Genomic DNA, 17,993 nt, shown 5'->3' on the forward strand with positions numbered 1-17,993 from the left:
CACAACATAGTGAGTTGTGGTGCATTGGATTAAAACATTTGTAACACAATAGATTTTTTGTTTTGGTGTGTTGGCAGCCTATTGTTCTTAATGTGCCACACAGCACAAATATACACTCACCGGTCACTGTATTAGGTACACCTGTTCAATTGCTTGGTAACACAAATTGCTAATCAGCCAATCACATGGCAGCAACTCAATGCATTTAGGAATCTAGATGTGGTGAAGATGACTTGCTGAAGTTCAAACTGAGCATCAGAATGTGGAAGAAAGAGGATTTAGGTGACGCATGGTTGTTGGTGCCAGGCGGGCTGGTCTCAGTATTTCAAAAACTGCTGATCTACTGGGATTTTCATGCACAACCATCTCTAGGCTTTACAGAGAATGGTCCGAAAAAGAGAAAATATCCAGTAAGCAGTTGTGTGGACAAAAATGCCTTGCTGATGCCAGAGGTCAGAGGAGAACCGGCAGACTGGTTAGAGATGATAGAAAGGCAACAGTAACTAAAAAAAAACACTTGTTACAACCAGGGTATGCAGAATACCATCTCTGAATGCACAACACATAGTTACATAGTTGTTGAGGTTAAAAAAAAAGACTCAAGTCCAATCTGTGTGTGTGTGTGCTTTTATGTTAATATTACATTGTATATCCCTGTATGTTGTAGTCACTTAGGTGCCTATCTAATAGTTTTTTTTTAAATTATCGATGCTCCCCGCTGAAGCCACTGCTTGTGGAGGAGAATTGCACATCTTTTCCGCTCTAACAGTAAATAGCCCTCTACGTAATTTAAGGTTAAACGACTTATTTTCTAATTTTAGTGAATGGCCGTGTGTCTTTTTGAATGTCCTCGAGCGGAAAAGTTTGATCCCAATTGTGGGGTCACCAGTACGGTATTTGTACATTGAAATCATATCCCAATTCAAATATTCAAGTGTCTCTTCTCCAGTGCTTGCAGTCTTTCCCCATAGTGGAGATCCTGCAGTCCATGTATTAGCTTTGCTGCCCTTCTCTGGACCCTCTCCAACTCCAGCACATCCCTCCTGAAGACTGGTGCCCTGAACTAGATGGCATACTCCAGGTGCAAACTGACCAGAGTCTTGTTGAGTGGGAGAATTATAATTGTATCTCTGGAGTTAATCCCCTTTTTAATGCATGCCAATATTCTGTTGGCTTTGCTTGCAGCATCTTGCCCACCCCATTGATTTGTTTAGATCTTCTTGCAAGGATTCCACATCCTGCATAGAAGTTATTGCCCTGATTAGTTCAGCATCATCCACAAATACTGAGATTGAGCTGTTTATTCCATCCTCCAGATTGTTTATGAATAAATTAAATAGGATTGGTCTCAGGACAGAACCCTGGGGGACCCCGCTTTCCACACCAGACCATTCCAGTACTCCCCATTTACTACCACCCTCTGGACTCGCCCCTGTAGCCAGTTTTTAAGCCATGTACTCACCCTATGGTCCATGCCAACTGACCTTAGTTTGTACAGTAAACGTTTATGGGGAACTGTATCGAATGCCTTTGCAAAATCCAGATACACCACGTCCATAGGCCTTCCTTTATCTAGATAGCAGCTCACCTCCTTATAGAAGGTCAATAGGTTGGTCTTGCAAGAACGATTCTTCATGAATCCATACGGATTATTGCTAATAATACAGTTTTTAGCACTAAAATATTGTATATAGTCCCTTATCATCCCCTCCAAGAGCTTGCAAACTATTGATGTTGGGCTAACTGGTCTGTAATTCCCAGGGATATATATTTGCCCTTTTTTAAATGTTGGTGCTACATTGGCTTTTCTCCAATCAGCTGGTACCATTCCAGTCAGTAGACTGTTCGAAAAAATTAGGAACAAAGGTCTGGCAATCACTTGACTGAGTTCCTTAAGTAAGTGAGTGAGTGAGTGAATTACTTATATAGCGCTACAAATGCGAACTGAATCACCTCAAGGCGCTTGGCATCCATTTTCCTTCAGTTTAACCCTCAGAATAGATGGGTCTTTAGTTTTTTTCTGAAGGCCAGAGGATTAATTTCCATTTGGATATTAGTTGATAAAGCGTTCCATAGTCGAGGTCCTTGAACTGAAAAACGACGTTCTCCTTTGGTCTTATATCGGGCTTTGGGAATTTGTAATAATTTTTGGTTAGTTGATCTAAGAACTCGATTGGGATTTTGTTGTTTTATTTTCTCACTTAAATATAGGGGTTGTGCGTTATGCATAAGGCCTTGAAAGTGACTCGGTTAGCCATGAGGGTGCTTCCTGTGACATGTCATGAGGATAAACATTGCAGTCTTGGTTTCTGAATCCCCCCTGTTTCGCTCCTGAAGACTGAGGCGAAGAATACATTCAAAACATTTGCCAATTCTTCATCTTTTGTAACAAGATTCCCTTCATAATTTTTTATATTTAAAGAATTTTTTTTTTACTCACCTCCGCTATGTGCCTTTCGTGTTCTATCTTAATCGCCCTGATTGCACCCTTACATTTCTTATTGCATTCTTTGTAAAGTTTGAATGCTGATGTTGACCTCTCAGCCTTGTATTGTTTGAAGGCCTTCTCATTTGCTTTTATATGCATTTTTACACTAGAGGTAAGCCACCAAGGACTTTTGTTGGCTCTTTTAAACTGACCGATACCTTTATTTAATATGCTCTTAAAGCACTCCCATTTTTCCTCCGTGTTCTTTGTTCCTAGGATGTTATCCCATTTAATATCTTCTAGCAAGAAGTGCAGTTTAGGGAAGTTGGCTCTTTTGAAATTCAGTGTCATTCAATTACCCTTGTGTTTCCTATTTGTGCAATTTATGCTGAAACAAATTGACTTGTGATCGCTGTTTCCTAAATTTCCCCATATTTCCACATCTGCATTCTGGTCTGTATTGTTAGTAATCAGTAGGTCTAGTAACGCATCGTTTCTTGTTGGTGCATTTACCATATGACCGATGAAATTGTCCTGCAAGACATTTAGGAACTGGCGAGCCTTAGACAAATGCATGGTTCCTTCCGCCCAGTCTGGATAATTAACACCTCAACCTTGAAGAAAATGGGCTGCAGAAGACCACAACGAGTTCTAGTCATGTCAGCTAAGAACAGGAAACTCAGGCTACAATTCGCACAGGGTCAACAAAATTGGACAATTGAAGATTGGGAAAACATTGACTAGTCTGATGAGTCTCGATCTCAGCTGCGACATTCAGATAAAGGGTCAGAATTTGGCATAAACAAAATGAAAACATGGATTTATCCTGCCTTGTATCAACGATTCAGGCTGGTGGTGGTGGTGTAATTGTGTGGGAGATATTTTCTTGGCTCACTTTTTGCCCCTGAGTGCCAATTGAGCATCGTTTAAATACCACGGCCTACCTGAGTATTGTTGCTGACCATATCCATCCCTTTATGACTACAGTGTACCCATCTTCTGATGGCTACTTCCAGCACCATGTCACAAAGCTCAAATCATTTTAAACTGTTTTCTTGAGCATGACAATGAGTTCTCTGTAATCCAATGGCCTCCACAGTCACCAGATCACAATCCAATAGAGCACGTTTGGGATGTGGTGGAACGGGAGATTCACATCCTGGATGTGCAGATGACAAATCTGCAGCAACTAATGCTATCACATCAATATGGACCAAAATCACAGAGAAATGTTTCCAACAACTTGTTGAATTTATGCCATTAAACATTAAGGCAGTTCTGAAGGCAAAAGGGGATCCAACCGATACTACCAAAGTATACCTAATAAAGTGGCTGGTGAGTGTATATGAGCCATCAATGTTTCAATACTTACTTTAAGGAATTTTCACTTAACAATAAATTCATTTTCTTGGAGTACAGAACAGGAACCGAAATGCTCATGTGATTCATTGAACTCATTTCCAACTGGTTTATACCTTCCCTGTGATAAAGGTCCTTCCTAGACTTGCACAGTGCAAGATGGAGTGGGAAAGGGTTCTGGTGATTCTGATCACACCAAATTGACCCAGAACAATGTGGTACTCAGACATAAACAGACTACTGGCGGAAGAGATGTGGCCTCCTCCAAACAGACCAGACTTACTGGCCCAAGGTCCCTGTTCCATACTGTTTCTCAATCACTGGCTTTAAATGCATGTTTGTTCAAATCCTGAAGTTGAAAGGATAAGGGTATTTCTGATTCGGTTTTTCCCATCCTACTCAAGGAAATGAAACTCCCACAAAATGTGAGGACAGAAAGCTTAACCCCAGGGAATACTCATCACTCGCATTTTGACTTTCTTCAGACTGGTCCTTTGGATGTTGGCAGACAAGGTCATGGCTGAAGAGCCCTTCAGCATGAGGGCATCCAGATAATCTGTCAGATAAATGCGCTGGGTTCATAAAAAAGCCAACTGGGGGGCAAGCACTTTTGTGAGCACTCAGAGAGAGCCCTAATAGTAATGCCATAAACTAAAAGTGCTGGTCTCCCACTGCAAAACACAGGAAGCGTTAGTGTGGTGGGAAATTGGGAATAATTAGATAGACAATTTGTACATCTATTGATGCAGGAAATTCCCCTTGTCTGCGGAAAGCAATGAGATCTTGCAGATTCTATCTGAAATTTGGAACACAAAGAAATCTGTTAAAAATCAGTGATTTTATGTACAGGATTGGGCAAATGCGATAACTTGGTTTGGAATTTTGAATAGTACTGAAACCTTGAAACTGTTCTTCTGAAAGAGGTGTTGAAGGTCTAATGCGCTACTGCGAGTAACGAAATGTAAACAGAGTGAAAAATAAAATATATATATATATATATATAATAAATACTAAAGCCGCTATAACTAAAAGGTGCACAAAGCCATAAAACAATTGAATAATAAAAATGATGTTAAGCGCTAAAGTAATGGTGAAAAAAAAACATATAGGCTAAATAGCCAACACACTGTGCACTTAAAAGTGATAGGATGGGCTAAAAGCCCTAGCAGTGGAGATGAATCTCCCCACAAATGTGACAAATGAATAATAAACACTGTGCAATGAGAGAGTCTATAGGTGGATAATCAAATGGAGCAGATGGAGTGGATGAATCTTCTAAACATGATGAGTGTATCCAATAAATGATCTTATATTGCCCTTGCCTTCAAATGATGGTATATGCGCATAAAGAGCAAGTGGTTCCTTCTCTTGCTGTTTCAGTGCCGCCGCTCCATGGTAAATCCTAATGGCATCCTGGGATGATGAAAAGTCCTAGGGTCCGTGTATCTCGTGGATAGGAGCCAAAAGCGTGAGGTGGGAGAAATAATGCCACAATAGTGAAGATCGTAGGTGCAGGGAATACTGATATTTTAATAAAAATGGACTCTTACAGTAAAAAATTTAAAAACAGGCGCGCAATTTGACTTGTCATCATCCCAGGACGCCATTAGGATTTACCAAGGAGCGGCGTCACTGAAACAGCAAGAGAAGGAACCACTTGCCCTTTATGCGCATATACCATCATTTGAAGGTAAGGGCAATATGAGATCAATTATTGGATACACTCATCATGTTTAGAAGATTCATCCACTCCATCTGCTCCATTTGATCATCCACCTATAGACTCTCTCATTGCACAGTGTTTATTATTCGTTTGTCACATTTGTGGGGAGATTCATCTCCACTGCTAGGGCTTTTAGCCCATCCTATCACTTTTAAGTGCACAGTGTGTTGGCTATCTAGCCTATATGTTTTTTTTTGTTCACCATTACTTTAGCGCTTAACATCATTTTTATTGTTCTTCTGAAAGAACTGGCATTACCATTCCTCATGCCACAAAATTAGAGATGCACAAGAGATAAGAGAGATTTTTGAGACAGGTTGAATGACAATTTCAAGAGAATCAACACAAGACAATAGAACTGAATGGATCAGCTTTCATTGTTCTAAGAGAACAGGGCCTTCAAAGAGAGGTTCCTGGTCTCTGTTCATGTGTCTTGGCCGCAGGGCCAAGGTCAAATAAGGTCTTTATAAGGGCTTCAAAACACCTATTAAAATAGTTCTTAAAGGAGGAAACATCCTCAGTAGGAACTGCGAGGTGTTTATTGAGAACTGAAATGATAGAATCTGCTACCTGAATAAACCACATATTTTTAGAAATACTTTTCCAAATGAAAAAATATCAGCAAAATGTCTAGGAGGAGTAAAAACCTTTTCAGGGCATAGCAAATCCTCATAAAGTGCACAATAAGTCTGTGTGTGTGTGGGAAAAGTCTTTTTAGACTTACCCATTCTTTTGGTACCTACAGGGGGTCTGTTTTGACTGTTGAGAATCAGGTGCTGTTAGGCAAACACTAGTTCTCATTGCATCAATTAGTGTGTTCACAGTGGAAAGAATTTGGAGCAAAGCCATAGCTTGTACTTCATTAGCTCCAGGGAAGGGAAAATCTCCCGCTGCCTCCACTACAAAATCAACATCCTCGATACCTTCCTCCATATCTTCAAGTAAAGGAGGTGCTGCATCTAATTTCTGAACCAGGGCAGGGGGAAAAGAGGACATTTATTAATATATTTTATACATATATTATTAGCTTTGGTCTCTGGAAACGTAATGGTTCTAGAGGTGCTGAAAATGTCTCAAAGAATTCTGACATAATGGCAGAGAAATCTACTTCTGTCAGAAAGGCCACAGTGTGTGCCCAAGAGGGACCAAGAATCGGATGAGAGTGGAAATAAGAAAAATGTTTGGGGACAAGGGAACAGCTATCACCTTGGTGTTCTTTGTTTCCTGTAGACTGTCTGCAGGACACATGCTTTTAAGTCCTTTTGTCCCAGCCCTCTTGCATCTGTGATCCGTTGTTGCTGATGAGAAGATGCCCAGTGGGGTACTCACAGTTAAAATATGAGGAATGACTGGGATCTGCATGTCTGCAGAAGGAGCCGCCATGTTCACCCAGGTACTGAGTGAGTTCCTATGGCTGTGTCTCTGTAGAAGAGGACCACAGTAATGAAGCAAATTATCAAAAGGTAGCAACATATAACCTATGGCCTATAAATTCCAGTCCTGTATACAGTTTCTATGCTAGCTCTATCTTTATCTGATTCTTACCATATATGGAGTTTGCATATTGAGAATCACTGGCGTTCATACCACTAGAAAAGTAGAAGCTATACCTGAAAAAGAATTGGGTCCAGATACGTTATATTACCAAAAATATTGGAATGCCTGCCTTTACCCGCACATGAAAGTCTTAGTCTGTAGGGTTCAATATTGAGTTGGCCCACCCTTTGCAGCGATAGCAGCTTCAACTCTGCTGGGAAAGCTGCCCACAAGGTTTAGGAGTGTGTATATGGGAATGTTTGACTATTCTTCTAGAAGTGCATTTGCAAGATCAGGCATTGATGTGGACGAGAAGCCCTGGCTCACAGTCTCCACTCTAATACATCCCAAAGGGGTTCTATCAGGTTGAGGTCAGGACTCTGTGCAGGCCAGTCAAATTCCTCAACCCTAAACTCACTCATCCATGTCTTTATGGACCTTGTTTGTGCACTGGTGCACAGTCATGTTGAAACAGGAAGGGGCCATTCAAAAACTGTTCACAAAAGTTAGGAGCATGAAATTGTCCAAAATGGTTTGCTGACACCCTAAGAGTCCCCTTCACTGGAACTAAGGGACCAAGCCCAACCCCTGAAAAACAACCCCGCACCATAATCTCCCCTCCACCAAATGATTTGGACCAGTGAAGCAAGGTCTATAAAGACATTAATAAATGAGTTTAGGGTGTGGAGCGCTGACCTCAACCTGATAGAACAGAGATGAAGCTGTTATAGCTGCAAAGGGTGGGCCAACTCAATATTGAACCCTACGTACTAAGACTGGGATGCCATTAAAGTTCATGTGCGTGTAAAGGCAGGTGTCCCAAAACTTTTGGTAATATAGTGTACAAGTGTGAAGGGTGCTGGAACACTATTTGCATATTAAACATTAAAAGGGTTGTGAGAAGAAGACATGTATTGTTGAATGTACATTATTAACATATTGTATAAAAGATAAAACTAAATATTGTAAAGGAGATATATGTTACACACTGTGGGGCAGATTTACTAAAACTGGAGAGTGAAAAATCTGGTGCAGCTCTGCATAGAAACCAATAAAGCTTCCAGGTGAGAAGCTGATTGACTACCATGTACAGCTGCACCACATTTTCTACTCCATTTCTCTAGTTTTAATAAATCAAGCACGTTGTTTATGTTTTGTTTATTGCTTTACCTTTTCAAATGGTCTTTATATTAAAACAAAGGAGTTTTATATTTTTTTCTTTTTAATTAAAGTGGAAATTAATACAGCTTATTATGTTATTTTCATTGTTCATATCAAGGTTTACTTTTGATATTTTTGAACAGTTGTAGCTAGATGGGAATTGTATACTTGGAGAGCTGGACCTGGAGTGTGTAAACTATGATTTATATTTCAATAAATGTAATTATGTCCATTAGAAAGCAATACAACCAATCTTGGTATGTTACTTTTGAGTCTGTGTAGCAAATTCTGAAAATGTATTTATAATTTTCTAACCTAGGTATATTGAAGTCAAATGAAGCAACAGGTTACACTGAGTGAAATTAATCTTCAAGGGGCCACATTATGTCTGAGGGCAACACCTACATATTTCCACAAAGATATTCTAGCACTCATTATAATTGACATAATAGCATATAGCCCTTATCAACTGGAGAAGAGCTGGGGCCTCGTTCAATTTAAAGTAGAACTATACTATATATGCGTGTGTATCTATATATATGTATATATATATACATACATGTGCTGCAGGACTTAATAATGTATCTGCGCTCACAGTTTTCACTTAGTTTCCTTGCAAAATCCCACAAATACCTGTTTTGCCCGTGAAGTCTATCTAATACAACTTCCTGTGTAGGTGTGGCAACGATGCTGCACTGCTCCTAAATTGAGAGAAGAGTTGACACTCTCATGTAGACTGTGACTGCTTACACTACAATGGAAGAATAAGATGTTGCAGGTGGCATGGCTAACAACACTGTCACTGCCGATACACAGGCCTGTAGGTTGTCAATCAGCAGCTGACCACACATGGTCCTGTCCACTGTTTTCTGGATTGGCAGCATTACTTCTGTTTCTGAAATCCCCCAACTCTGAGCTTCGGTGACTGGGAAGTGTAGGAGCATGTAATGATTTGGCTTGGTCAGGGAAGACAAAGGAAGTTTTTGTGTACTTTAGGGCTCTTGTGTTTGTACTGTCATATGGGAGCCTTTAGCTGTACTTTAAATCCAAAAAGCAGCCAAGGGACACAAGCGAAAGACTGGTCCATACATGTCCCAAAAAAAAAAAAAAAAAGTTATAATATGGCTGTCCTATCTTGTCTGTAAAGGCTCAATCATGTATACATCAACAGAATATAGGTAATGTTTACAGTATTAGAATTAAGACCTGTAAAAAATTATAGTCATTAATATTCAGCTGTCAAATGCAAAAGTCACCATGACTAGTAAAGGCTCTGGTATTTGCCAGCTGAATGGCAAATTAGAGAGCTATGCACCAAAAGGAGTGGAGTCTTAGATCTGATTAGGAGGGAAGTCAAAACAATGTGTACAGTCTGTGCCCGAAATCCCAGAAAATACAGGGGCACAGGAGTTGCTTTGAGAAATATCACATGTACTACAAGCAATTGCAAGTTGTATACCGGTATATGTTCATTATCAATAAGTATGTAAATGGAAGTAGTGTAAATACTTGATGTCTGCCCCTATAAAGCAGCACTTGGACTGGTAGAGAGAGAAACAGCCCTGAGAGCCAATCAGGTGTGCTGCAGTGCACATATACTAACAAGGAACATGTTGATGAGAAGGTGAAATAGAGTGACGGAGGGCATAACGCATCAGTTTGCTAGTTTCTCCATTACTGGTCAGTTACAGGCTGGGGGAGGGACAAGACATAGTTGTATTTCTTAACTGCAGTAGAGAAAGATCAGGTCTCAAGGCTGTCTATGTGGCATGGTTGTTAAGGGACAGAAATAGAAATGCTCTGACAGGTAAAACAGCTCTCATATATGTATTGTATCTGCGTTTCCAGATATTTGCCCAAAGTACATTTTTTGATTTGAAGAATTTGGGGGTGTTTGTCACAAAGCCCACAAAGCAAAAAAAATATAAAAAAAAAATAGAAATAATGATAATAATAATAATAACATTTAAAATACAGCTAACAAACCCACATGCACTGACACTCTGAGCAGCCTACAGCAATAGGCTTTTCACATTTCCAGTAAATGAATGGGATTTAATACATACACGTTAACTCGTGGGAAAACCAATTTCAATCACTAGAGACATTTCCCCTCACTCTTTCTTACACGTTAAATATTTGTACTAAAGAGCATCCCACTCAGGGGAAGAAGAAATGAAAATAGTGAATAAGCAATAAAATGTCTTTGCCGCTCACATAAATGGAAAAATAAAAATCTGCACTGAAGGAATATTTTAGCTCAGCAAGATTACTTCATACAGAAAAGAGAAAAATTAACTTGACTATATTGACTTAAAAAGATAAATGCCTATCCACTCTTCTAGGGAATTCAAAGAAATGGAAAATAATGTTCTTTAAGGACACCTTTTCAAGTGTGAGGATTTTGGGAAGGCTAGGTGCTTTAAAAAGCTGCGATGAAACAAAGCACTTATAAAATAAAAGCTGAAAGTAGTAGTGGTATGTAAATTTTCAGAATGACTGATTTCGATTTTTTTTTTTATTCCTGGACTTCATGAAAAGGATGAATAGGATCTTCCGCACTGGAGAAAATCACAATCACCAGGCAGAAGTGTCAGTTTATTCTCCTATACACATAGCAGACACAAAAGTAAACATGTACACATAAAAAAGTACATCTAATGTAGTAGATTTATTCTGCTATTTAGTATGTAACACGCTTATTGTTAAAATGAAGGCTGTAAAATGTGGAATCATATTCTCAAATATATTAGAAACATATGAAATGCCCAACTGCACTTTTCTAAAGGAAGTCACAGATCTGTAAATCTAAATCTTGAATTTGCTTGCACATATAGAGCAAGATTTATATAATGTTCATTTTCAACTCTGTGTCTGGATGTCCAAGAACACATGCACATTCATAAATGTGTTTTCTTACCATTCTGTAAGCGTCACACTATCATATTGAATGATAAACTTTGCTTAACTAAACTGTAACTGGCATTTCATTTCCTATTTTTTTTTTTAGCTTTAATGCATATATCACATATAGCAAAGTGAAGAAATGGACAATGATTATGTCGTTAACATCTAGCAAAAGTTATCTGCCTGACACATTTATACAAGCCATGTGATCGGAAACTGAATTAATGTCAGTAAATACAATTTTTCAAATAATTACTAATGAATACTTACTCATTAAATATCAAGTCTGGTGCAAAATACAAGTATTGGCTGTTTGCATGTTTATAGGATCTCCAGCTCAAGGCAAATGACGACAGGCACATCCAGGAGTACTGGATTAAAGTAATTTGGTCCTCAAGAGGCAGGTTTCTAAATCCTGAAACAAATGAGTATAAGGGTTATAGGAAATTTGAAAAAGACATAATGCTGTGTCACAAAACACAAAATGTATGTATACACATACAAAATGATTGTTTAGTTTTGACATTTCCTATACTTTTTGATGACTATTTAACATTAAGGTTTTATTTATTAAATGAGCAGAAAATGTTTACTTAGCAAATTGAATGTTACTTAGCTAGCGAATAAGGTAAAATGTAATATATTAAATGTTACCTTATTAAATCCTCCAATAGTGTACAAGTAAAATTTACAAGAAACATACATTTTTTGCTTTAACATTTGATGACTGAAGTTAGTACAACAAAATTAATAGTCACTTTGCAAAGTTCTATTCTCTAAATCAACCCCATTTAGTAAGATAATATATGCATGATATTCGGTTGAGTCTGTTAGTTCACTTTTAAATTAAGTGTATGAAGATGACCAATGCCAGACAAGTTGCCTGCCAGGATGTGGTGAGCTTTACTACCCATCCTAAACGCCCTCCAAACACTGTTAGCCCAAATAGAGATGCAGTTCTAAAGACTAAAGTTGCACCTGTTAGGCCTTGTACACACGACCGAGTTTCTTGGCAAAAACCAGCAAGAAACTTGCTGGGAGATATTTTTTTGCCGAGGAAACCGTTGTGTGTACATTTTTGTCGAGGAAACTGTCGAGAAACTCGACGAGCCAAAAAGAGAGCATGTTCTCTATTTCCTTGACGGGAATGGAGAAATTTGGCTCGCCGAGATCCTCGACAGCCTAACAAGGAACTCGACGAGCAAAACGATGTGTTTCGCCCGTCAAGTTTCTCGGTCGTGTGTACGAGGCTTAACAGTTTAATTTTGCTTTACAATAGTCTTTTGAGTGCCAGTTAGTTGGTCATTGGCTTTTCTTTCTTTATAGTATCCTTAAGACTGTATAATTATCTGTACATTGTTTTATGCCTCATTTAGTTGCATTGCCTTGATACATTTAATTAATTTACATCCAAGTGGCTGGTGGCCTAATTCCTGTGAATTATTATAGACTAATGCCGCGTACACACGACCGCTTTTCGGGTTGTAAAAAATGATGTTTTTAATGGTCTAGAAAAAACGTTTTTTTTTTTCAACTCGATCATTAAAACGGCCTTGGCTACACACGATCGTGAAAAACGATTACGATTACGATGTTAAAAACAACAATGTTAAAAACGACGTGAAAAATTAGAGCATGTTCGAATTTTTTAATGGCCATTTTTTACATAGTGAAAAATGTTCTGGAGCCCACACACGATCGTTTTTAATGATATTAAAAAAAAAAACTTAATTTTTTACAACCCGAAAAACGGTCGTGTGTACGCGGCATAACTCTTAAGTCACATAGGTGTAAACACATTTTAGTCTACCAAGTGTGTCAGAGGGGACTGAGCAGTTAGGTAAGTCATGGCAGAACAGAGAACAGTGTTGGGGTTTTCACATTCCATTTAATTAAAAGTTAAAATGCACTTACACAAGTAAGTAAATATCAGGCTCAAATGATTGTAGTGGGAGGGGGAGATTCTGTCTCGGAAGGTCCTTTGGTCTGTCACCATCCGCAGGGATGTTTCATCTTGTAGCAGGCTCCATAGGCATCTCGTGGCCACCAGAAGGTGAAACCAGCGTGGAACATGGGCCAAAATGATGTCACCGGATGGACTGACAAATACAGAAAGAGACAGAGAAACAGTACAGGCTACATGCTCAGAGCTCCTGCTACTACTACAAGCCTGTATTGTTTCTCTGTCTCTTCCTGTATCTGCCAGTCCATCTGGTGATGTCATGTATGCCCGTGTTCCATGCTGGTTTCACTTCCTGGTGGCCACAGGATGACTATGGAGCCTGCTACAAGATGAAAAATCCCTGTTGACGGTGACAGAACAAGGACCTTCCAACTGCAATCAGTTGAGCCTGATATTTACTTACTTGTGCATTTTAACTTGTAACTAAATGTTAAACCTATACACTTAGCTGGCACTTCCTTCTCTCTTCCGCTCCTTTCTCATCCAGAGCTGGCTTACTCTAAGGATAGCTGCCGCTTTTAACTTACTTCTATCAACCTCATTCCACAAGAAGTTCAACCACTGGACAGCTTATGCATATACTTTATGTATAAACCATATGAACTGGCTGTCTTCATCATGTGACTATCTGTATGCTTATTCAGCTATTGATTTTGCGCTAGAATACTGCCTTTTCTATATGGCAGAGCAGAGAAAATGTCATCATCAGTGGCTCCTGCGGGGGTAAGCGCTTGAACAGTCACTTTGCAAAGTTATATTATTTTAGCAAATCAACCCTATTTGCTAAGATCAGATGACAACATGAAAGTTGGTTAAGTCTGTTTGTTAACCTTTAAACTAAGACATTGTATGAAGATGGCTAATGAAAATATCAGGTCGTTCATTAAAATATACACAGACTAGTTAACTGATGGAAGGGCATCTTTTACTATGTTTGGTGTAACCTGCAAAGTAAACTGACATAATAGTGAAAAGATGGGACTTCTATAGTTTACCAAAAAACATGTTTTGGGATCAGCCTCAGAGTTGAATAGAGTTCTTCATTAAACCCACACCTAAACAATGATAACTGTGATATCTGTGTATAAACACTGCAATCGCTAAAAGTAAAAATTAAACCGCACGGTATATGGTGTATATTCCAAAACCAAGGATTTTTTTTAAATGCCTGAAAGTGCCTTGTGGGGCAAATCAGTTTTATTAACATAAAGCCTAAAACACTACATGCAGTTGATTTTCCAGTTCTCAGCAATCCTTTACAGTGATGCTGCAATGGTTCATGTGGTGCAGGGAGAAACAAATGAATGTTTATGTAACGTCTTCTCAATTCTACTGCTGTTAATAAGAGTAAAATGGAGATGACTCCAGCAATTTAATTCAGCTCTTCACTGCTAGGGTCTCTCCTAGAAAAGGAACAAACAGTGTTTATGTTTTAACTTAAATAAACTGAGACTAAAAAATCCTGTAGTACTGGGCATCAGAAACAAATGTTAGATAAAATATAATTTTATATGATATATACAAATACCTCTCTGCATACCGTGCACACAGAAAACAGGTAACATCATCTGCTGTATCTGACCTTTCTTTTACATAATTTAATGGAGGTATATATTTTATACATATCTATTTATTTTTGTTATGACCTTAATGTCTGCTCTTGAGAATTACAAAGACTATTAAAGTAGAACTAAATGCAAAACGTTTCTTTCATTTTGGATAGTGTAAGGGAGGGTTATAACCCCTGTCATTTTTTTTCACCATCTGTATCCCATTGCGGAGATTTCCCTTTACTTCCTGTCCTATAGCCAAACAGGAAGTGAGAGGAAATCCCTGAAAATTAAGGCAATTCACTGGGGACCCCCAGATTACAAGAACTAGTGTCCTCATTGGAAGATTTCCCATCTAATACTTTTCATGGGACTACCCAAAATATACTTTGTCTTTTACTTTCATGTTCAATGATAATATTAAACCGGAAAAATAGAAAGGATGAATCTATTTAGTGGGGGCACTAATCCATCTCTAATCTATCCAAAACTAAAAAAAAGTGTTTCCTTTAATTATACTTTAAGTACTTTAAATAAATAGTTAACAAAATAGAACTTATTTGTCCACCTCCTAAATTAGAGACACACAGATGTAGTGTGATCGTAACCTGAATCGATTTGGACATCTGAGATGTTATTATCTTGTGGATGGGGCAACAGAAACTCCAACAGCAGATCACTGACCGGGGACTTTTTCATTGCCAATTATGGCAGCAACATAAAGAGAATTGTATCTGAAAGGTAACCATATCTACAGATCCATTCCACATGTCTTAGTTTAACATCCACAATTTCTTTCATTCCTGGATAGTGTATTTAAGAGGCACATCTTTTTGATACATGATAAATGCATACATGAAACCATAATGCCCCTTGCACAGATAGCTGTATGGGAGCAGTGTGTCCCTCCTGGTGTTTTTTTTTGCACCCAGGAGGGACAGGTTCAATTTTTAGCTCCGCTACATTAAACTTGTCAAAGTCTGTGTCGAACCCTGTATGACGTGGTACTGGCGTTTAGGGCCCTGTGTGTTCAGCCATGAAGGTCTGGAATGCAAGTGTTTAGTTATCCTTTGAATTCCAGACCTCTGTCCCTAAATGCAAAGGACCCTAAATGCAGGTAACTATCAGTATAGCACTCAGCCCTGTCCAGCCACAGCCTGCCAGAGACTTTGGCAGGCTGCCTGCAGAAATGCTGGAGATAGCACCTGTTCTTCCACGGCATACTAAAATGCTTCCAGACAGCCCCATTTGCAAGGGGCTTTAGTGTTGGATCTTGCAACTTCAGAACCTCCCCCAGTGCTCAACATGCCCCACCCGGTCTTAATACCATTACATTGTTTCTTCTAGCACTGAATGCCACTGCATAGTAAGTACTGCAGCAGACAGCACTTCTGTAACACACATAATACAGATTATCTGCATGTGTTCATTTGTTAGGGGAGAAGATTGAGATAGGGCAAAACAAAAGCTCCACCGGGTACAAAGATCATTTGACCACTTAAATAGTCTACCTCATCACAGCTCCTTTGGCCATACTTCTTCTGTATGTCACAGGAGTGCACTTAGTACTGCACTACTGTGACCCAGATTCAGCTGACAGCGGGCTAAAAATCCACTATCAGGTGACATCACAGAGCCGGGCCCAAGCTCTGCTGGAATCCCAACAATAATGCTGAAATCCACCCAGATGTCTGACCAGCAGCTGGATCAGCCTCTCAGCAGGCACAACAGCCTATTAATTTGAATGGGCTGCTGTGCCTGCATTTCATGCAGGAAAAAGATTCCTGCACCTCTTTTTTAAATGCAGTGGCAGGAAAATCACATGGTGCTTTTGCACCATGCGATTTCCTGGTGGTTCCCATAAATGTGCTGCGGTTTGATATGCGCGGAGGTGCCATTAGGAATAAATGGCAGCCCTGTGTGTTTTTAAAGAGCATCCCTGTGTGTTTTTAAAGATTCCCGCACCTGCAATCACCTGCACTACTGTGATCCAAGGCTTTGAGCTGATGTGGGACAGCTGCATCAACACATTAATGAAAATGAGTAGGTTTTCAAATCCCACACTTCTTTAAAAGAACTTAAAAAGTAAACAGATTTACACATTGTTTCACCTGCTTTACAACACTAAGTAACACTAAGGCCTCTTCCACATGAGGCGGACTCCGTCACTACGGAGTCCGCCGGCTCAGCGGGAGATCTCCGATCCGATCCGCCATGAACGGATGGGGGACGTATCGCCATACGTCTGATTTTGGTGGATCATGTCTCCGCTTACATTCGACGCTCCCTAGGCATGCATGGAACAGCCGTTCAGGTCCCCCGTCAAAACTGACAGGCAGACCTGAATGGTCCGACTGTGTGAAAGGGGCCTAACACTAAGAACTGTCTGTATTTAACAGTTTAAGGTACTATAACTGTTTTGATATCACTTATATACAGTATCCATGATATTGCAAAAGTACACATTCAAAATAAAAAATAAATATGTTCCAACACAATCCTGGAAACTTCATTACATACCTGGAATCACTTTTGCCCATTTGACCACTTGGATCATTTGTTTCCCAGCTAATCGGTTGAGGCTGGATAGAAGGTGTTCTGCTGTGTCTGGCTGTGAACTGTCATATCCCGCAAACACAATTTCTGGTTCTATGTTTTCAAGTATCACAGTTGCCGACAGTGTAAGTCCAGGGGATACAGCAGATATGATTGGAACAATAGTTGTGTTTGTGGAAACAGAGGTGTCTTTTGGTAGGGATGTGAATGTGGTTTCATCCTTTGGACTCTGTACAGGTGGCTGTTGAAGTGAAGGAGGTTGCTGGTGTTCTTCATGGACCCCTTTTAACTTTCCTAGCTTTTTAGACTTCCGAGCTAAAACAGATGTGAAATAATTGTTAGAATAAACGGTGCATAAAATACATATCATCAGTGCAGATTGTGCTCACATGTTCCTCCAGGACTTTAAAGTTACACTTTATTTCTAGTTGTATACTTTATTTTTATACAGCTTTTATTTAATAATGTATTACTACATTTCAAAAAAATAATAAGAAACATTTTGTTGTATAAGACTCCTTAAACACTGGGGTCGGGGCGCTAGTGGGGCACTTTTAAGCCCAAAGAAGGGGTTAAAAACTCCCATTTTGCGGCGCTTTCAAATCGCTTTTCAGGCGCTTTCAAAATGCTGTCTATTTATTCCAATGGGCAGGGCATTTTGGGGGCACTAAATACAGCGCTGCCAAAACGCCCCAAAGATGCTGCTTACAGGACTTTTTGTCAAGTCCCACAAGTGTACCGCCCGAGTGTGAAAAGTCACACTTGAATGGGAGGCGGTTTTCAGGCGCTTAGCAGAGGCTATTTGCAGAG

General features: G+C 39.4%; 1 protein-coding gene across 2 annotated transcripts in view; it reads right to left on the reverse strand.

The window, feature by feature from the left end:
- The window catches only part of NR3C2 (nuclear receptor subfamily 3 group C member 2), a 459,143-nt gene that overhangs the window by 56,051 nt on the left and 385,099 nt on the right, over positions 1-17,993 (reverse strand). For both annotated transcript variants that reach the window (XM_040331880.1, XM_040331870.1), the window contains exons 5-6: positions 17,148-17,498; positions 11,385-11,529 (exon numbers count right to left, since the gene is read on the reverse strand). In XM_040331880.1, the coding sequence (XP_040187814.1) occupies positions 11,385-11,529; positions 17,148-17,498 (496 nt within the window). The remainder of the gene's footprint in view (positions 1-11,384; positions 11,530-17,147; positions 17,499-17,993) is intronic.

This window comes from Rana temporaria, chromosome 1 (assembly GCF_905171775.1).
Source record: "Rana temporaria chromosome 1, aRanTem1.1, whole genome shotgun sequence".
Lineage (NCBI taxonomy): Eukaryota > Metazoa > Chordata > Amphibia > Anura > Ranidae > Rana > Rana temporaria.